The sequence below is a fragment of the Panulirus ornatus genome, chromosome 11 (genome assembly GCF_036320965.1).
Source record: "Panulirus ornatus isolate Po-2019 chromosome 11, ASM3632096v1, whole genome shotgun sequence".
NCBI lineage: Eukaryota > Metazoa > Arthropoda > Malacostraca > Decapoda > Palinuridae > Panulirus > Panulirus ornatus.
In genome coordinates, this window is record NC_092234.1 from 54,979,997 (window position 1) to 55,003,079 (window position 23,083).

General features: G+C 44.6%; 1 protein-coding gene across 6 annotated transcripts in view; it reads right to left on the bottom strand.

Annotated features, from left to right (window-relative positions):
* LOC139751551 (mechanosensory protein 2-like) overlaps window positions 1-23,083 on the bottom strand; it is a 1,369,287-nt gene that overhangs the window by 708,593 nt on the left and 637,611 nt on the right. For 2 of the 6 annotated variants that reach the window (XM_071667087.1, XM_071667088.1), the window contains exon 1: window positions 22,289-22,452. The exons of 2 other annotated variants lie outside the window; for them this stretch is intronic. In XM_071667087.1, the coding sequence (XP_071523188.1) occupies window positions 22,289-22,427 (139 nt within the window). In that variant the 5' untranslated portion in view covers window positions 22,428-22,452. Of the gene's footprint in view, window positions 1-22,288; window positions 22,455-23,083 lie in introns of those variants that run through there. 2 more of the 6 variants (XM_071667089.1, XM_071667086.1) reach the window with 2 other exon arrangements.

Genomic DNA, 23,083 nt, shown 5'->3' on the forward strand with positions numbered 1-23,083 from the left:
CATGTACGTCAAAATACATATATAATATATAATATACAACACACGTCAAATATATATATATAAACAGATACATGCCACACGAAACAGTTTTTCAAAAACGACTTCATTTCGGACGATTTCACTTGGACATTTTTCTACATTTTTGCTTTGAATCCCACTGGACACTAGAAAAAATCATTTCGCTTCCCTAACGCGCATATACGCTTTCGTAATAATAATATCAATAATTATAATGATAATAATAATAATAATAATAATAATAATAATAATAACTTACTGTATATTTTTGTATGCAGTGTTTGAACGTGGGAACTATTCAATACAATTCACGAGTAAACTTTGTTTATACAAAAATAATAATAATAATAATAATAATAATAATAATAATAATAATAATAATAACAATAATAATAATAATAATAATAAAAACCATAATAATAATAATAATATTATTATTATTATTATTATTAATAATAATAATAATAATAATAATAATAATAATAATAATAATAATAATAGCTCCTTTTAAGTACTTACTGTATATCTTTGTATGCAGTGTTTCAACGTGGGAACTATTCAATACAATTCACGAGTAAACTTTGTTTATATAAAAATAATCATTGGATAAAATAATTCCACAAAAAGGGGAAAACAGTTAAATCTACTAAATTCCTTAAATCCGGAGAAACTGCCCGATGGCAAAATCGAATCTTCTCAAGATTCACTGATAAAACAATATCTTATTATCAAATGATGTGAATTTCTTAGAAGAGAAAAAAATTCCGCGAGGTCCATGCACACAAAAGGTAATCGAAATAGGTCGTGAAAAGGTATTATAAAGGAAATATAACTAGACCAAAAAAAAAAAAAAGGTCAAAGGAAGAGATATTTATCTTTTCTGAGAATAACGATAATGTAGAATGTTAAATCCTCAATGGTCCGGTGAGGAGTGGCCTTCCAGCCTCGACTGATAAAAATCGGAACATCTGTTTCTAAAAAAAAAAAAAGTAAATGGGAGGGAGAGAGGAGGTTAATCACTGGACTGAAGTGCAAACGAAGAGGAAGTTGGGGGGGGGGGGAAACAACTACGGGAGCCAGAGAGAGAGAGAGAGAGAGAGAGAGAGAGAGAGAGAGAGAGAGAGAGTAAAAACCCTCAGGAGCAAGCCAGAGTGGAAGGCAATCACAAGGGTTTCGGGCCGAGTGCTGCTGTGGAGCCATTCACACGACCTCCTCCTCCTCCCCCTCCCCCTCTCTGCTGCCCAACACCACTGGTACAAGAAAACCCACTTCCAGCCACCCTGGTCCTCGTCTGACCTGGGTGGACCTGTCCGTACGTCCGTCACTCCGTCAGTTTGTCTGTCTGTCTCTCTGTCCGTCCGTTTAAGTCAGGCGCCCCCTGTCCTGTCTGTGTGAGGAGGAGGAGGAGGTGGAGACGGAGGAAGAGGAGGAGGTGGAGACGAAGGAAGAGGAAAAGGAGGGGGAGTAGGAGGAGGACGAGCTGGTGGAGACGGAGGAGGAGGAGGAGGAGGAAGAAGAGTGAGACGGACTGGTCTGTGGAAAGGTAAGTGAGGAAGGTGTGCGGATGTGTGGCGTGTGGACGTCTTCGAAGTACCAGCGAGTAACAGTCTACCAGCACAAGAGTCTGCAACAAGCAAAGTCTACCAGTAGAATAGGAGGTTTGTTCGGTCTGGAGATGACTAAGCTGAACACAGAAGTCTTGTGTTGTCGGTTGCACGTGAAGCTTAACCTCTAGTATCTATTGCACGTGAAGGTAACCTCTAGTATCTATTGCACGTGAAGGTAACCTCTAGTATCTATTGCACGTGAAGGTAACCTCTAGTATCTATTGCACGTGAAGGTAACCTCTAGTACCTATTGCACGTGAAGGTAACCTCTAGTATCTATTGCACGTGAAGGTAACCTCTAGTATCTATTGCACGTGAAGGTAACCTCTAGTATCTATTGCACGTGAAGGTAACCTCTAGTATCTATTGCACGTGAAGGTAACCTCTAGTATCTATTGCACGTGAAGGTAACCTCTAGTATCTATTGCACGTGAAGGTAACCTCTAGTATCTATTGCACGTGAAGGTAACCTCTAGTATCTATTGCACGTGAAGGTAACCTCTAGTATCTATTGCACGTGAAGGTAACCTCTAGTATCTATTGCACGTGAAGCTTAACCTCTAGCATCTAGTCACCACTAGAGTGGTTCAGTTCATGTCTTATCTGCACTCATGTCTGTGAAGTCTAAGGGGTCTGTACGTGAAGAGGTTTCCAGAGTGCAGTCCATGTGAGACCGGCTGATAGAAAGCCCCCATGTTGTCTGTGACATCCTGGGGTCGTGGCGGCCAAACATATGTGTCGTCTCGTGTCTGTATTATACGACTTGGAACAGAGTCCAGCTGCACAGAAGAGGCCCTGTGAAAATTGGTGGGTGTATCTGGAGATCCTCCGTTATCCTGGTAGGGATGAGAGCTCGATGTCCATACGTGGTGGCTGGAGGAAGGTGTGTGTCAGGCCGTCGTCAGGTTCTTCAGAGAGGGGAGGAGGAGGAGGAGGAGGAGGAGGAGGAGGAGGAGGAGGGGAGGAGGAGGAGGAAAAGGAGGAGGAGGAGGGGAAGGAGGAGGAGGAGGGGTTTTCTAGTACTCTGGGGCATTTCCGATCTGTGTGGGGGGAGGAGGTGTTCTTCTCAAATCAGACCCTCTCGAATCATTTGGAGGGAGGGAGGGAGGGAAGGTGTGTGCGTGGAGGCTCTATGAACCATCTGGTGGGGTGGGGTGGGGGGGTATCCAGACACAGCGTGGACTCGTCCCCTCCTCGCAAATCACAAGGGGGAGGAACCCCAACCTCTTTGACCGACTCGGTTCTGATGGAGGAGTCTGACGTGATGGTTGAGGAGGGTCGCGTGGCTCAGGCGATTAGCGGCGGCTGCTGGCGAAATGCTCGGCATACGACGTCGGTGTGACGTCTTGCTATGTGTGTGTGTGTGTGTGTGTGTGTGTGTGTGTGGGGCGAGGCATCGCGAACCACGTACGAATGCAGGTGGAAGTGACGAAAAGCATCAACAAATTGTCTTCACACACACACACAAAGGGCGCCCCTCCTCCCCCCATGACAAATGGTGATCCCCCGACCATATCAACACCCATTTTCACCAACCCCTCCCTCCCCATTGGTCGCCCCCTCCGCGGATTACCAACTTTCCCCCTTTTGGGTCTCAGAAGTTTAAACCCGGAGCCAGGAACAGTTTGGGTGTTCTCCAGAGCATAACTCTCTCTCTCTCTCTCTCTCTCTCTCTCTCTCTCTCTCTCTCTCTCTCTCTCTCACTTCACCTTTGCTCTCAGCAACCCCCTCCTACAATACCATTCCAACCCTCTCTCTCTCTCTCACTCTCTCTCTAACCCTCTCTTAATCTGTTTCTAAATGAATTATAGATATGGGATCTGCCTTCCCATGGCGTCGCCTTTGCACCGGCGCCCTATCGATCTCCGAAAAGATATCTGATGCCTTGATATCTATAGAGGTTAGGTTAGGTGTATACTAAGAGTATGTTATATGCAGGGTAAAAGTATGACAGTCGCATATTTAAGTATTTATGATTGCAAAAGCTCTTACTATCACTGCTATTGTTTCTGGGTGAGCATAAACTCATGTGAGTGTGTGTGTGTGTGTGTGTGTGTGTGTGTGTGTGTGTGTGTGTGTGTGAGTGAGTGAGTGAGTGAGTGAGTGAGTGAGTGAGTGAGTGAGTGAGTGAGTGAGTGAGTGTGCGTGTGTGTGTGTGTGTGAGTGAGTGAAAGAATGTGTGTGTGTGTGTGTGTGTGTGTGTGTGTGTGTGTGTGTGTGTGTGTGTGTGAAGGGGAGAGAGTTTTACACTCGTGTTGTCTCGTCCCTTAACCTTATGTATATGTACCATGTCTTCACTCCTATGCATATGTGTATGTGTTAGTTCCTCTCTCTCTATCTCTATCTCTTTCTCTCCTTCCTCCATGTCCCACATTCATCAGAGTCTCCCTTCTTCCCTTCCTTCATTCCCCCATCCTTATCGTCATTTAACATTCCTCCTGCCCTCGCACAGATTGCGTGACGTCATACGTTCACAATGCCTCCCCAGCACAGATAACTGACATAACGTAATGTATGTCAATCTCTTCTTCCTCCTGACACCTTATCATAGCAATACATTAACAAATATACATTTCAGTATACGTTGTACAACTGCACACACACACACACACACACACACACACACACACACACACACACACACACAATGTGACCAATTTGAAAGAGAGAAGGGTAAGTGGTGACCTGAGGATGTGGACAAAGAGCAGTTCTCTTCAAGAGGTGTCGAGACGGAAGCAACAACAACAACAAGACTCGGTGTGATATTTGAGCAAAACCAAAACAAAAATCTAGTTAAAAAAGGACGTAAAAGAAGTACATTTACAGTGTAGGTGAGGTGGATGAACGGGAGACAATGACTGAGGATATGGGTCACGTAGACGGCATATGGAAGACGTGCAGTAATGGAGAATGTTCATGAGACGGGCTGCCCCACGAGTGTAAAAACTCCCTTCCAGTACAGTACAAACACGTAAACAGACACACACACACACACACACACACACACACACACACACACACACACAATTCACATCTTTTTTCAGACTAATCTGTTTTTGGGTTATTTCATGATCATCTCTTGATGTTCTTCTGTTCTTTTGACTTGGCAACCATCTTGTATTGTCACATTCTCCCTCTCTCTCTCTCTCTCTCTCCATCGCCCCTCTCTCCATCCCTCTTCCATTAAAACCCTCTCCCTCTCTCCCGGCCAGGAAAGGAGCCATCACATACATCTCATTATAACAGGAACAGTATAGTGTCTTTGCCGGCCGGCCACACACACACACACACACACACACACACACACACACACAGAGCCGTCCATTGCATGGCGGCGGGGGAGTCTCCATGGCCAGCACCTCGTACATTATCGAACGCTACAGTATTCGCCCAACAAAGCCTATTGCAATCTGAACAGTGTCCATATTCCCCCATCCCCACCAAACAAATCACACTGTAAATACGACTGAACTAATCCTAAACATTACTACCAAACTGGTTATAAAAAGGTAGTAGTCATCGTGTGAATATGTTACCCTCAAATGAGACAGACAAAGACATTGAAAACAGGGTTGATCATCTCCCTAAATAGCATTCTAAAAAAAAAAAAAAAATACAGAAGTGCAAAGTAATTCTCCTAAAAAAAAAACACGGCACGGTAAAGAACAAGTGACCCAATTATTTCCAAAATATCGCTCTTTAAACTACATGGGAAATATCGCTCTTTAAACTACATGGGAAATAAATACCAGCCCATTTTACCCCTGGCAAACCTAACAACAACAGTCAGGGATATCAACAAATATCGCAGGGAATATTCGAACACAATGAGAAACATTTCAGAACTGACATTAAAACAAATAACGGAACAGTTTGAAATTCCTAAAGAGCCGCGCAGGGGAAAATGAATGTGGCCGCTATTTCAGCAGTGTGTAATGTTCTATATCAAACTGTGCTTTGTGAAACAGGAAGGACGATTTGCGGCAATGTTTAGGACAGTTTGTTTTGAATACTTCTCTAGCCAGCCATTATAATCTTTTTTTTTTCTCTCTCCCACGTTTTTCTTTTTTTTTTTTTTTTTTTTTGCCTGATATACTGTTTACATATAATCGAGTACTGTTCTTTGAGTACGAAGGTGTTACGACGCTTGAGCAAGGTAATGTCGACCCTTGGGCACGACGGTACGACCCTTTCAGCAAGACATGTCGACCCTTGAGCACGACGGTACGACCCTTGAGTACGACAACGGTACGACCCCTTTGGTTATGATGATAGCCTGGTTTTTGACCTGACCCTTACGAGCTAGGTCAAAGGCCAAGCTATCGTCATACCCAAGGGTCGTACCGTCGTGCTCAAGGGTCGTACCACCGGTCGTGCTCAAGGATAGTATCGTCGTACTCCAAGGGTCAAACTGTCACTTTAAAATGAATGACCTGACCTTGGTGCCCACGTCATCACACAGTATTATTCAGCCAGTGTGTACAATGCATTACATCAATCCCAACCATATATTCACTCACTACACTACACTCGTACTTCAGCTGTAAATTTCTATAACTTTTATCCTGCATTTAAATGCTATCTAATGTTGAATAACAATCAAAGCACAAATACGAATGAACGTCGACTCTTACTACTATAATCACAAGAGATAGAATACAATCCAACAAATTCATTCCACTCCCTCAACAATCCGTAAGCGTTTAATGGCTTCTATCCTCCTTAACTGTGTAAAAAAAAAAAAAACATCTCTCAATACACGAAGGAAAAGCGCTATATATTCATTCACATTCAACCCGTGCAAGCAGGATCAAGCAAATGTTTGATCATTTTATTCACACACGAGTCTCCCTCACCATAAGATCATGAGAGTGATTAAGCAAGAAAAAAAACAAAAAACAGATCGTGTTTCAAGCGACAAGGTTTACGATCCTGGACGACAATAGATAAAGTGACATCTCATTAACGGGTAGTTAGCTCCCCGATGGCCTCAATGGAACATCACTTTTGCTCGAGATTCTGAGACGCCTGGAGAAACTGGTGAGAGTTTAATACAGTTTCCGAGACGTTCGTCCTACAGCTTAATAAGGTGTTCGAAGAGCATCTGTTCGAGAGTTTAACGAAGTATTCAAACTGGGTTTTGTTTTCGAGCTTAATAAGCTGTCCGAAACGGTTTGTTTGAGAGGTTTATAAAGTGTGTAAGCTCTTTGTTTGAGAGCTTAATCGTTGGGTGTCCACAATGTATGTTCTGAAGGTTATTAAAAAGACGTCCGAAACGTTTGTCCTTGAAGTTAGTAAGGTGCCCGAAACGTCTGTCTAAATGCTTCATAATGTGTCAAAACGTTACTTCAAGAGCTTCATAAGGTGTCAGAAAACGTTTGCTTTAAGAGCTCCATAAGACGTTTGAAACGTCTGTCCAAGAACTTAACATGGCGTTAGAAACATTTGTTCTAAAACTTAATTACTCATTCAGCACACATACTGTGGAGTTTAATATAAAGTATAAAATGTTTGTCTTGGAGGGAAATCAGCGTTCTATTCAATTTGTTTTTTAATTCAATGATTCTAATATTCAGTTCTCCAACCTTAGTTTAACAAGAGACGCCTCTGACCTCCACCTTGAAGGTCAGGTTAAAAAAGGTCACTGATGTCAAGGGCGTGTTCAAGACGGACTGCAGTGAGGACAGAGTTAAGGTGAAGGTGGCCTTTTGACCTGACCTTCAAGGAACAGGTCAAAGGCCAGTGGTGTCGACAGCCAGTTACTGTTCCTGGGAGAATGTCGGAAAAAGTTATTGTTTCACACTGTCTTTCAACACGAAAACATTCGACCAACCTCCCTGCAAATTTTGAATTCCCTGAGCGTGACGGTACGATCCCTGAGCACGACGGTACGAAGCGTATGCACGACGGTACGACTCTTGAAACACGAAGGTACGACCCTTAAGCACGACGACGGGTGGGGGGGGGGGGGGCCGCATCTCTTGACCAGCCACGTTCATTATAACACTTCTGTCCACACTCACACTGTCGTAACTCACTTCATTCATCACTAACCTTCGAGTGTAAGAGGACACCTTGAACGTCTTTCCCCCGTAAAGTTCTTGCTTGTCTTGTTCTTGTGTTATGGCCTCTCTTTGTTCTCTCCTGTGTGTGTGTGTGTGTGTGTGTGTGTGTGTGTGTGGGGGCGGCGGCGGTCGGGCTGGTGGAAAAGTGTTTCACCAATCAGTTTTCCCTCGCCCTCAAAAACTCCGATTTGGTGTCAAACTTTACTATGACAAATGAGACACCCACCCCCTCCCCTCCTCTCCAACTCCCACATTATTATATACTTTTTCTTGACCGAAATTGTCCTTGTTTTGTTGGCAGGACTCGACACGTTATAACTCCGGCTTTCCCTCTCCACTCGCGCCCCTCAGATACACGCCCCACACCTCTGTAGGAACCGGTGATGGCGACGCATTTAAAGGGAGTATTATCATCTGCAGATAAAATACTTTTTCACGTATACTTTATCGCTTGCATAAACTCTTATCATACACAGTCTCTGGTGGAAATGAAGTGTGTTACCACCCAGCGGTTTCAAGGATGCGCTTCGCACAGCAGCAGGGATAGGTTGGACCCCTTTGACGCGTATGCTTCCTTCAGGAGAGTGTACGCGCTTACTTCAAATAAGGATGGACACAGCCTGAGGTAACTCCTCATTCGCGCTGTGACCTCACGTGGGCAGAGTCGGTAACACATGTACTTACCCAGCCCAAGGCTGCCCTACTTCCAGAAGCAGGGAAATGTAGAGTTCTTTCGGAATGAGAAGTCCTTTGACGAGACTGTACGTCCAGTGTGAGAGCAACGCCAAAGGTGACTTTTACCTACTTGCAGGGAGACCCCGGTAACACCTACGTACGTATGTATGTAAGTATGTCCGTATGTATATTTGTACGTACGTACGTACATACATATTTTTTAACCTATGGACCACCTCCCCAAAAGGAGGGTACAGAGGCCAAAAAATTTGATGAACAATTATTTTCTATCTTAGAAAGAGAGAGAGAGAGAGAGAGAGAGAGAGAGAGAGAGAGAGAGAGAGAGAGAGAGAGAGAGAGAGAGAGAGAGAGAGAGAGAGAGGATGAAGCCTACCATTACAGTTTCATTTAGAGAAAATATTAGGTTCGTATCTGCACCACCTCCACGCCTGCCCAAGATTAGGAACTGTAAGCTTTATGTTCTCCTTCTTTAAGAAGCATTTCTCCCCCTCTTTACCACCATGATGAACGTTAACTTAACTAATTAAGAACATTAATCTTAAAGAGTCCTTCACTCGCTCTCTGTCTTCTCTCTTCCTTTAAGGATCTTGACTAATCAAACTTATGGTTTTTATCATTTCCTGGTATTGTGTTCTTCTGGTTTCCCTCTTACGCTTTTCAAGTTTTTCCTCCCTTCGTCAACTCTTCTCTCTCTCTCTCTCTCTCTCTCTCTCTCTCTCTCTCTCTCTCTCTCTCTCTCTCTCCCATCCTCATCGTCTATCCATTCCCCAATCTTCGCCGTCCTCTGTGCCTGGCGGGAAGTCTTTCGTTCCTAACGCCACCCATCCTTGGAAATCATCCAGGTGCAGTGGTGCTACACCTTTCGCCTCACCCAACCCTCCCTAGATATCAAGATACATCTCGACCCTCCCGTCCGTCCTGTCATGTTTGTTGTGCCCCTGCAACTCTCCAACTTCCTTGGCCACAAACCTCTTCGTCAGACACGCGTTCAATAAAGAGATACATTTTACGTGATACAACAGGAGGAGTTGAGACCCCCATATGTCTCTGACTTTAGTAATATGATCACTAGATGACATTTACTCACTCACACGCTCTGTGAAAAGTCGTTTACTTATGCTTATGCCTCCGGGGAAACACTTCTGACGGGTCTTGGAACGAGAGGAAAGGCGTACAGCCTCCTACGGGTACGGGGAAAGGGGTCAGCGAAGGTGGATCCTTGCGGTGCTTGCACATGACACCTGGGGAAGCTGGTGACGTGTGTGTGTGTGTGTGTGTGTGTGTGTGTGTGTCTCAGGAGCAAGACTGAGTGTATGTGAACAGAAGTACGGTAGTGAGGTGCAGCAGTGGGGCGAGACAAGGAGGGTGTAGGTGTGAATAAAGTGGTGACTGAGGACGGACGAGGCTGGGGGTCCAAGTGCATTAAGGTGCTCGTGGTGGAGGAGGAGGAGGAGGAGGTTAGTGCCTGCGAGTACCAAAGGGTGTCTGGAGGTGTGGTAGAGACACAGTCCCGCCGGTACTGTATGGATGGGGAACCTTGCTTGGGACATGAACGCCACAGGATGGATGAGGGTTGGATGGATGTGTTGGAGGGGATGTGCCTGAGGTGTGAGGTGGGTCGACCGTGAGGGGGAATGGCAGTGTAAGAGAGTGAGGGATGGATGCACGCCATCGTACTCTTATTCAAGTCGTGCCATTGTGCTCAGGAGGAACCATCACCCCGTCGTCCTCAAGGATCGTACCACTGTACTCCATCAAAAGTCGTCGCATCGGCGCTCAAAGGCGTCGTGCCATCGCACTCCAATGTCGTGTCGTCGTGCTCAGGGCGGTACGTAAGGTCCCCCCCCCCCCCCCCCCCCCCCCCCAAGGCGTCAACAGCAATTCAAAATTCCGGGTCAGACCGCCAAGTTTCTACCCTGAAATACTGCCTCTCTCTCTCTCTCTCTCTCTCTCTCTCTCTCTCTCTCTCTCTCTCTCTCAAGCTCTACTGCACAACTCTCGTTTTCTTTCATTTGCCACTGGCGGGTTTGGCTATAAATTCGAGCCGCTGGCGTTCTCTTCCCTCTCCTTTTTTTTTTCTTCTTTCCCGCCGTATTTAAACCAACCCGACGTCGTGCTCGCATATATATATATAAATATCTTTCGTTGGCGTTCGTGAGGGGCGATATAACCAGAGCGATCGCCCGGAACGCTTCTTGGTTGACATAATTTAAGGGGAAATTTCGGTAAAGGAAAGTGACTAGAAAAACGAAATAAACACACACACACACACACAACCAGAGTTGTCTCACTGCCTTAGACACTACAGAAGAATGCCTTCAATAACCTCAGACTAGGATCCGTTCGCCTGAATCTCCCCCTTGCATCAGCTGGATTAAGTTCCGTGTGTGCAGTCGCGAGCGGAGGAGGACATAAGTCCTGGGATACGCCCGAAGTCCCGGAAGTCCCGGCACGCGCCTGATCGAAGCTGTAACCGACCCAGTGTCTCTGCGTTTCGAGACGTATAGGGTTCAGTACTGCTTCGCTCAAGTGTGTCGCGTCTCTGAACTTCTGTCTAAATATATTTCAAGACGCAGGATTCGCTATTAGCTTCGTTCAGGCGTGTCTTTCGATGACGTCTCGTTATATCCCTGGTGGAGGCTGTACAAAGCCCACTGTCTCCACATTTCCAGACAAAGGGCACGATACTGCTTTGTTCTGACGACCTCTAATATCGAGGCTTTTGTCTGTTTGTTTCGAGAAAGTTGGGGTTCGGTACTGCTTCGTCCATGCGTATCCGTGCCATGATGTCTATCAATACGTTTCGGGACAGACGGTTCGATACTGCTTCATTCGGCCACCTCCCTGATGAAGTCTCGCCAGGCCAATGGTCGAAGGAGTATCGAACACCCCCAACCCCCCGTCCTTACGTTCTGAGACACGACGGGATTCGGTGCGTCTTTTGACCAGACGTAACCCATGTCCTCTATACTGAATGTATCTATACAATATATCAGATCCTCGAGGCATTACCAATTCCTTTTAAAACTGTTAATCGCTGGATCTGACTCCCGCGTAGCCATGCAAGAGGAGTGCCGTGTTTAGTGCTGGGAGGCAAGGAAGAGTATTCATTATCACGTCTCGGGTCCTTCCTGCGAAGGGCACTGTGAAGCTGTGTTTACAAAACGGTTCTTCTAGTTCGTCCTGAACTAACTCTCGTCACCCCTCCAAAAACCAGTCTTAACTGACAACACACAAACAATCGTGTTTATATTAACTTTGTGTTCCGACAACTTCAACTCTCTCTCTCTCTCTCTCTCTCTCTCTCTCTCTCTCTCTCTCTCTCTCTCTCTCTCTCGAGTTATTCCTCTCTCTACAGTTATCTATCATAACATTTCTCTCCTCTTCGTGGAATTTGGTTTTCCCTGCAATTTCGTCTTGTGCCACAAAATATTTCTTTTTTTTATTATCTGTCTCCCCCACCTCCACTCCCCATTGATTCATAATCATCCTTTCCCTTTCATTCGTATTTCTTTCTTTTTAAATCCATATTTCATCTGCTCTCGCTTTCTCCTCTGAACTCTTTTCCGTCCGACTCGAATGACTATCTGATGTAATCTCTCTTCACAGTGTCCTCATTTAGCTTTTTCTTCGTCCTTCACTTCAGTTAAATTTCTGTTATCTTACTCACTTTACCATTTACTCTCCTTCATCTCCTTCACTCACTCTCCATCTAGTTTTCTTCCGAATTCGTTATTCACTTATTATCTTCTGCTTTGGTGATTATGATCATTATTATCATTATTACTATCATTATCATTATTTGTTGTTGTTGTTCTCTTCGTTACTTCGACCGACACAAGTTTCATTATCAACTCCATTATCATCATCATCATCATCATATTCATCATCACCACCATCATCATTTTCACTATTATCAACATCACCAACACTTACATCATCATCATGTTTCTAACATGTTCGTCGCCACCATCACCATCATTTACGTCATCATCACCATCACCCCTCATCTTCACCATCACTCATCATTTTCCTCATTCATAAACCACCATCGGCCAGTGTTTCCTTCTGTCTACCACTATTCCTCCCTCACTGTCTACCACCCCATTTCCTCCTATCATCTCAGTCCCCCCCCCCCTTCCCACTTCTACATCCTCCCTCATTATTTCCTTCATCATCACCCTAATCACCTCCTTTTATTCCATGTCCCTCAGTCTCCTATATTTCTCCATCTCTCTCCTCTCTTCCTCTTTATTTCTCTTCTGTCTCCCCGACTTACCACCCCCTCCATCTCTCTCTCACTCACTCCTCTCTCCTCCCCTCCCTCTTCCTCCTACATCCCATTTTCGACCCCTCTCGTCTGGGATGCATCCCGCACTTCCGGCCGCCATCTTGCCTTGACCAATCTTGACGGCCATCTGGCACCTTGCTGACCCGTGAGGACCAGGCTCTCTCTCTCTCTCTCTCTCTCTCTCTCACACACACACACACACACAATCATGTCTCATTCCTTTTTTTCTTTTTTAAACCATTTTCACAATATTTCTATTCCTTCCATCCGTTGTGGATTCATCCTTACTTGCAATTTCTTTCTTTCTTTCTCTTCATTCTATCAAGTCTGACTTCATCGTTTCCTTCATTCATCGCTTTACCTTCAGCGTCACCTTATCTTCATTATCATATCACTTTATCTCACTTACAGTCTTCTCTTCCTTTCCTCTTCAACATTTTATCTTCCTTAATTACCTCCTCTAATCTCTTTCTTCTTAACCATCCCAAACGGAGATTCGGAAAAATGAGAGAGGAAATTAATCCTCCCTCTTTTCAAAATCTCTTTCATTATCTCTTAAGAGAATAATCATTTTTCTGCTTATTCCATTATCCTCATACTTTCTCACGGCAGATTAATTAACCTTTGGTACAGCAAAATGTCAAAATCTATTTCTAACTCGCTCAAATAAATTTTTGTCCCCTTCGTTGTTTTCTTCACTTACCACTGCTGATAGTACAATTCGCTCCTCTTCTCTCTTTCACATTTACTATATCTTCTATTAATCCTCCTATTCACACTTAGTGCGTGTTTATCATACTCTCCTCCTCTCCTCTCTTACAAAGTTGTGCATTCCATTTTCTTTCCATCCCTGACACCGGAACATCCCAAAACTTACATATTCCATTTTTCTTATATCATCAATACATCTGGAATTCCCTTTCTTTCCTCTTACGAACGCCTCTCACCGCTTCCTGTCCTTTTTTTCTCCATCACGAACGTCATGCAATGCCTCCGCTATATTCTTTACCCCATCATGAACGTCTTCGTCCCTGCACTTTTATTTTTTTTCTACGAACATACAGATCCATATCATCATTTTTTTCCCCAGGATAGTCTCCACTTTTCTGGATTCCTTTTCTTTCCCCAGGAGAGTCTCCACTTTCCTGTATTCCTTTTTTTCCCAGGAGAGTCTCCTCTTTCCTTGGTTCCTTTTTCTTCCCCAGGAGAGTCTCCACTTTCCTGGGTTCATTTTTTCTTTCCCAGGAGAGTCTCCACTTTCCTGGATGCCTTTTTCTTTCCCAGAAGAGTCTCCACTTTCCTGAATTTCCTTTTCTTCTTCCCCCCATCACGGACATCTTCCACAGTTTCCTGTAATTCTCTTTCACGTTCTTCCTTTGATAAGCCTTTACGTCTTCAGGTCCATCTGTCTCTCTAATGCATCAGCTTCTTACGTCTGGCAGCTAATTTATTGGATTTTCCATCCCCCCACCTCCCTCCCTTCGTTTTCTTTGGCCTTTTCAGACTCGATTCGCTTTTCCTCAAGGATTCTCTTCTCTTGTGTGTACGTTCAGTCTCTCTCTCTCTCTCTCTCTCTCTCTCTCTCTCTCTCTCTCTCTCTCTCTCTCTCTCTCTCTCACCGATCGCACAGCTTGTAACTGATGCCGACACACTAATGGAAGAGATGAAGGGAGAGCAGTGAGAAGGAGGGAATAAGGGGGGATAAAGAAGGAAGGAAGGGAGAGTATGGGAAGGAAGGAGGATGGGATGGCAATGAGACAGACAGACAGATAGATGGATAGATAGAAAGATATACAGAAAGATATATATGTACACAGATATACAGACTACACAGACACAAGGTCCAAGCGCGCGCGCGCGCGAGAGAGAGAGAGAGAGAGAGAGAGAGAGAGAGAGAGAGAGAGAGAGAGAGAGAGATTGGCACCCCTTGTATCCTTACGCCCACCCACCCCACCCCCCATTTTCAACTACCAGCGAGGGGGAACAACGGCGTATACAACCTTCCCCTTCCCCCCCTCAACCACACCCAAGATCCACAACAGATGAGCCTACATGTTGCCCAGGCCTAACACGGCCTGCCTCTCTCTCTCTCTCTCTCTCTCTCTCTCTCTCTCTCTCTCTCTCTCTCTCTCAGACACACACACACTAGTGCTTTGGCCAGGCCACCTAGCTTGGACCCTGGAGTCTGTGTCGTCTATGTGTCTACATAAATAACCACGTTACACTCTCTCTCTCTCTCTCTCTCTCTCTCTCTCTCTCTCTCTCTCTCTCTTTTACACACATACACACACATACGCACACATACACACACACACATACACACGCACGCACGCACACGCACACGCACACATACACACACACACACACACACACACATAGACACACACACACACACACACACACACACACACATACAACGTCTTTTTAACCCCCTTCCCTTCATCTTGGGGGGGGGGAGGAACCCCTCCACCAATGCAGGAACAAACAGACAAAAATCTGCCCCCCCCCCTCTCCCTCCCAACCTCCCTCCCTCCCTCCCCTCCACCCCTCCCCCCCGGCTTCCTCTAATGGCCAGAGGGGTACTTGGGTCGTTAATGGAAAACCAATGTTGGCAAAGCGAGGGCAGGAGTGGCTGTCTATCGAGGGCGTGGCGCGACCAGAGCAATAGATAGATGGTGCCCGTGGTGGGGAGTGGGGGAGGAGGGGGAGTTTGGGGCCAATGGTGGTGGGTGGAGGGGGGGGGGAGGAGGGAAGGATAAGACTGGGTGGGAAAGAAAGATGCCTGAATGAGAGAGAGAGAGAGAGAGAGAGAGAGAGAGAGAGAGAGAGAGAGAGAGAGAGAGAGAGAGAGAGAGAATGTTGTTGTGTTACAATGTGACCGACATCAGCAACCTCACAAGGCATCAGTCAAACCCTTTAACACCATCGAACATCACCCCTTAAACTACCCTTCCCTCCCCCCACACCCCAACCTCCTCCTTCGACCCCCTTAAACCCCGCCGCCACGATATCAGCCCCTTCACTCCCCTCCAACAACCCCCTCCCCACCTAATAACCTAAACCACCTCCCTATTCATAAACCTATTCCACACCAACAAGATATACATCTTGCCCTATTTGCTTAATGGCTCTTAAAAAGATATCTTGTTACAAGGCAAAGCGACCGAGTTAAAAAAAAAAAAAAAAAAACGAACGACACCATTTCTTCAAACTATCTTTATTTTCTTTACCTGTAAACGCTTACAATAATAACAACACCAGAAGTGAGGAATCAAGACCCTATTGGTCTATTTACGACTCCAACTCATAACCATCCAGACCTGTTACTAAACTGTGGGGACGATCATCATGCACGAGAAATGAATAGCTTTGAAAAGGAAGGGTCAACGATTTCTGATCACTAGAGGCCACAACAGGTCAATATATGATAAGAGAATTTTCTGGTTGACTAACAGAAGGGGTTGAAATCATCAGCTTTACCATATATACAATACTGCATGTTTACCAAATGGCGTCATGGCTACGTCTCTTCGTTGTATATCAACTGACTGTTATATTTCTCTCTTGTGTCTCCCCTAATGATGTGATTATTACACGAAAGTGCACTTGGGAACTTATCATTTTTTCAGTTTCCCCGTGCACTCATTGGAATATATATATATATATATATATATATATATATATATATATTGTTCTTAGAGCAATGAAGAATGTGTGGGAGTAGAGCAAAAATGGGTATGTTTGAAGGAATGGTGGTGCCAACAATATTATGTGGATGCAAGGCATGGGCCATAGATAGGGTTGTACAGAGGAGGGAGGATGTGTTGGTAATAAAATGTTTGAGGATAATATGTGGTGTGAGGCAGTTTGATCGAGTAAGAAATGAAAGGCTTAGAGATATGTGTGGTATACCCCGGTATACCACATCATTCCAATTCACTCTGTTTGTTGTACGCCTTTCACCCTCCTGCATGTTCAGGCCCCGATCACTCAAAATATATATATATATATATATATATATATATATATATATATATCCCTGGGGATAGGGGAGAAAGAATACTTCCCACGTATTCCCTGCGTGTCGTAGAAGGCGACTAAAAGGGGAGGGAGCGGGGGGCTGGAAATCCTCCCCTCTCACTTTTTTTTTTTTTTTTTTTTTTTTTTTTTTTTTTTTTTTTTCCAAAAGAGGGAACAGAGAAGGGGCCCAGGCGAGGATATTCCCTCAAGGGCCCAGTCCTCTGTTCTCAACGCTACCTCGCTAATGCGGGAAATGGCGAATAGTATGAAAGAAAGAAAGAAAGAATATATATATATATATATATATATATATATATATATATATATATATATATATATATATATATATATAATACGGGATATAATAATCTTCCAAATTTCTACGAACAATCATTATGGCAAATGGTACATAAAAACATCCCAAGCCATTTGTTTCCCTAAAAATCCCGCTTTCGATCCCAAATTCCCGTATCGTAATTGACTGTTATTTTTTCTCATTAAAAATAAAGAATAAAAGGAGCCCCTTCCCCTCACACCCCTTTCAACACAAACACACATATACCCATTCTACCAATCAGGTGTCGCCTCATACACATCCCCCAGCAGCTGATTGGTCAGCATTGATGACGTGCCCCCCCCCTCCCTTCCCTGTCCACCAATCAGGTGTCCCCCTTCCCTCCCCCTCCTTCGTACATACCCTCGCCAGCTGATTGGTCGGTTCTGATGACGCAGCGGGAACAGCTGGTGCGCGCGGGTGTCACAAGGAACATAAGGTTGTGAATCATATTCCCTAATATCTTAAAGATGGCCGTAACTGTCGCTTGCATAGCACTGCCTTTCCCCTAACGTATCTCTAAATTACATTAAAGTAAAGTTTGCTCGTTTCACATCTGACGTACACTGATGGTAATCACATTAATTACGTTGGTAATTACGTACAGAAGGATGAAGTAATGACTGTATTCGTCATGGAAGTGTTTCCTGGCGACACGTAATGATATAAGTGATTATACAAAGGTAATCAAAAGTCATTTGCAAAGTCCCTTAGGCAACGACTGTAACATCATTTGAGGTTATGCTGGCGTGACCTCTGACCTGACACAAAGGGTCACTCATTGTAAGGGTCAGTAATGTGCCTGGTGTTACAGGTAATACGTCATATTAATGTTACAGGTCATGTTACAATGGTTATTACTGTAATTCATGTTACAGGTCATGTTACAAGGTTTAGGTCAGTAATTCATGTTACAGGTCATGTTACAAGGTTTAGGTCAGTAATTCATGTTACAGGTCATGTTACAAGGGTTAGTACTGTAATTCATGTCACAGGTCATGTTACAAGGGTTATTACTGCATGTTACAAGTCATGTTACAAGGGTTATTACTGTAATTCATGTTACATAATCGTACACTCGCATTATGTTACAGTAGTTTACAGTGTTCTTGAGGACGTAATTTCAGCGTTCAATCGCTCTCTAAAAATACCGAGTTTCGCTCTCTGATGTTCTTAAGAGAGCTGAGCATTCATCCATTGAGCACGACGGTACGACCCTTGAGCACGACGGTACGACCCTTGAGTGTGAGGTACGACCCTTGAGTATGGAGGTACGACCCTTGAGCAAGACTGTACGACCCCTGATTGTGAGGTACGACCCTTGAGTACGGAAGCGCGACCCTTGAGCACGACGGTGCGACCCTTGAGCAAGACTGTACGACCCCTGAGTGTGAGGTACGACCCTTGAGTATGGAGGTACGACCCTTGAGCAAGACTGTACGACCCTTGAGTGTGAGGAACGACCCTCTGAACACGACGGTGCGACCCCTGAACACGACGTACGACCACAAGCTGTGATGACCTGACCTTCGACTCGACCCCAAGGTCATACCACCGCGCTCAAGAGGTCGTACCGTCGTGCTCAAAAGTATCAAGTCTATCTATTCATGTTTCTTATCCAATCAGCCAACTTCTTCGTCGACCAATCACCTCCATCGAGAGGAAGAGAAGGAAGGTAATGATTGGCGAAGCCTTGTTACCTCTCCACCAATGAGCCAAGACCAATTTGTCTTTGACGCCTTTCACCGGATCAACACCTAACCCAATTAATCGTGAGTTCCTGTTAATCACATCAATGATTTTGAATACCAATTAAAAAAAAATAAGAAAAACAAATCATTCCTCATGGCGAAAGACAAACTCCTTCCAAAATATTTCGAAGATATAAGTTCCACTAAAGTCTTAAAAGCTCCACAAAGTTTTACTCTGTCATTCGAGAGTTATAAATTCAACTTTTTAATTAATAAGAAGAAAATTCTAAAGGAAATACGATATTTTTTTTATTTCAAGGTATTTTTACTCTCTCTCTCTCTCTCTCTCTCTCTCTCTCTCTCTCTCTCTCTCTCTCTCTCTCACACACACACACACACACACAACACTTAACAACACGTAACCCCCACGACTCGTTCTTCGCAAACATGTAGATCTTCCTGCGGTGAGCACTACGCGGGGGAGGAGGGGGGGGGTGGGAACGTTATCGTACGCAAGTACCACAACATTTCACATCAGTGCTGGAAGCCGCAATGCGCAATCCCTGTATCTCGGCTTCTTATCACCTGTTACTACAGGGAAGGCCAGAGCTCTTATCGAACCCGCGTCTGGTAAACATACGGCTGATACACTCAAATGTGGTCAACACAGTGGTATTCCTAACCTCATGTTACGTTTTCTGTTGCTCTCCGAGCCTCTGTTGGCTGGCAGACTTGTAAAACACGGATTTCTAACGTTATAATACGTACATTCATACACACACACACACACACACACACATATATATATATATATATATATATATATATATATATAAACACGATTTCCTAAATGCAGAAACACCACTAGGAAAACGAAACGCGAGAATCGTGAGGGCTTTCGTGTATTACCACATTCAAAGAACTAGTTACAGAGAGAGAGAGAGAAAAAAAAAATAGATTCAATAATGGTTGTGTATACAGAAACGGAGGAGACATGAAAATGGGGTCAAGTGACTTCGGAATTGGCGAGAGGCGAGGTTGGCACAAAGGTCTGTGTGACCCACCCTCACAACCTGACCTTGACCTAAAGTCTTCCAGATGACCTCACTCCAGTAAAACAGAAGATAATAAGATTCATTTACATGATACAAGTTACAGAAACTCATGAACAGTGGATGATAAAAAAATACTTTTCACAGTTTTCTCTACATTAAATGGATCTAAATGTGTCAATATATCCTCACCATGTTCTGTCACTATTCTGGATTGTATTATACTTCATCCCTTTTTTCCCTACAGTGAACAGTAACCTTGGTTGCTTTCACCAAGATGTACAAGTCAGACATTAGGTTGCTGGTCGGTACGTAAACTGAACATTATTATGCTATTCTATTTCACTTATGATCATTATCATTATTCCCATCACTATGAAAGGACTAATCACAGTCTGTTCTCTTCATCGATGTTCTCCTGTTCTCTCTATCGATGTTCTTGAGAACTCTAACGCACACGTGAATTTGGAATTCCTGGATACAGAAACTGACATTGTTCACAACATTCACCATACGTTAAAAGTCCATTTTTTTTTTTTTGAAGTGGTTTATTGAAAAATCACTCAAGAGCTACAAAGACGACCTTTTACAGAACTGAACCTAAAACAGAGAAGTCTACAAAAACCAATTCGATTTACCCTTTGTCAAAGATTAGTCCATTACTGGAAGTAATTAAAGTACATTTTTTTTTTCAAAATCATTTACACTGTTGAAGGTAAACTGCGTCAGAAGTCTCCCGCTGATGTCACTCGCTGCATTCATCAAATCCCATGCAGTGGATTCCAACGAACTGTACAAGAGTGAAACAGACAAGGGATTGGAACACACTAGGATAAGACAGTACAAGTACGACACAGGGTTCTGACCAGCAATCCAATGCCTTGAGCATCGTAGTAAAAGTATAATCGTTCATTTGACTGTATAAATAAATGTTGAGGCTATTGTCAAGTGTTGGGAGAGGGATGGAAGATACATATAATGGAATCCAGATGAAGTTAACCACCATAATGGGGTTGCAAATCTATCATGAGGGATGTACATATTAGCTAATCTCCCCTTAGATCTTCATAAGCACCAGCTAATCTCCCCTTAGATCTTCATAAGCACCAGCTAATCTCCCCTTAGATCTTCATAAGCACCAGCTAATCTCCCCTTAGATCTTCATAAGCACCAGCTAATCTCCCCTTAGATCTTCATAAGCACCAGCTAATCTCCCCTTAGATCTTCATAAGCACCAGCTAATCTCCCCTTAGATCTTCATAAGCACCAGCTAATCTCCCCTTAGATCTTCATAAGCACCAGCTAATCTCCCCTTAGATCTCCATAAGCACCAGCTAATCTCCCCTTAGATCTTCATAAGCACCAGCTAATCTCCCCTTAGATCTCCATAAGCACCAGCTAATCTCCCCTTAGATCTTCATAAGCACCAGCTAATCTCCCCTTAGATCTTCATAAGCACCAGCTAATCTCCCCTTAGATCTTCATAAGCACCAGCTAATCTCCCCTTAGATCTTCATAAGCACCAGCTAATCTCCCCTTAGATCTTCATAAGCACCAGCTAATCTCCCCTTAGATCTTCATAAGCACCAGCTAATCTCCCCTTAGATCTTCATAAGCACCAGCTAATCTCCCCTTAGATCTTCATAAGCACCAGCTAATCTCCCCTTAGATCTTCATAAGCACCAGCTAATCTCCCCTTAGATCTTCATAAGCACCAGCTAATCTCCCCTTAGATCTTCATAAGCACCAGCTAATCTCCCCTTAGATCTTCATAAGCACCAGCTAATCTCCCCTTAGATCTCCATAAGCACCAGCTAATCTCCCCTTAGATCTTCATAAGCACCAGCTAATCTCCCCTTAGATCTTCATAAGCACCAGCTAATCTCCCCTTAGATCTTCATAAGCACCAGCTAATCTCCCCGTAAATCCTTTTAAAGAGGCAGCTAATCTTCCCTTATCTCATTACAAAACCAGTTCATCTCGCTTACCTCCCCCCTCAGACCAGCCAATCCTAAAACTAGCTAATCATCTCCCCCCCCATCACCTCAGACCCTCTTTGAAACCAGCTCATCTCTCCCCGCCTCGCTCACGTTAGGACCAACTCGTCTCCCACCCGTCTGAGATCTTGTCCACCTTGGCTACACATCTCGAGGGTTAAGCTCCCCTGACCACCTCCACCTCCCAAACTTGGGTCTCCCTATTCCTGAGTAATGTGGCCTCCTCCCCCACACCCACATACATCTGACCTCCCATCACACACCACCACCACCACCTCTCTCTCTCTCTCTCTCTCTCTCTCTCTCTCTCCTAGGACAAGCCTTAGCCACCTCTCTCTCTCTCTCTCTCTCTCTCTCTCTCTCTCTCTCTCTCTCTCTCTCTCTCTCTCTCTCTCCACTAGGGCAAGCCTTAGCCATCTCTCTCTCTCTCTCTCTCTCTCTCTCTCTCTCTCTCTCTCTCTCTCTCTCTCTCTCTCTCTCTCTCTCTCCCTCTCCTCTCCCTCTCCTCTCCTCTCACCTTGAGCATCATAGCCCATCGGCTTGAAGCCGCCGCCTGACGTGGTGGCATGCCGGCTGGGCTCTCCTCGGATGGGCTGCGTCCCGCTGAAGCCTTCGTTATCCATCTGGCTCATCCGTCTGAGTTCGACGCGTTCCATGCGGGGACTCACAGGGTACTGACACCAGCGGCCAGAGCCTCCCTTATCTGGGGGAGACTATGTCAGTGGGTCTTATCTATGGGGGTGGGAGGGTGGGGGAGGGGAGGCTTATCTATGGGAGGGGGAGGGGGGAGGGGAGGGGTCTAATGTGAGGTGTGGGGAGAGGGAGGGGAGAAACAGAAGGTGGGGAGGGTTTCTGGTTTGGGCAAGTGAAGGGAGGGTTTAGTTTAAGTGTGTGGTTTAAGGGAGGAACGTGGATGTTTTAGGTTTATTATTGTTTGTTAAGGGTCTGTGTATATATATATATATATATATATATATATATATATATATATATATATATATATATATGGGGGATACTATAATAAGGGATTTTTATGTCTAGGGGATCTTCTACGGCACTAAAGGAGATATAGAGGGTGTGTGTGTGTGTGTGCGTTGTCTGCGTGTGTGTGTGTGTGTGTGTGTGTTTCTTAGGGGGGGTGAGGGCCTCCTTATCCTGGGGGAGGGGGGTGTATTTAATGAGTCGCATTTCTCATCACACTGAGGAAAGCGAGGCAAGTCTGGAGACGCCCTTGGCGATGATGACCCCACTGGAGACGTACAGGAATTTCATACAAAAGAAAGTTCAAAAAAAGAACTTCTTTACGGAAGTT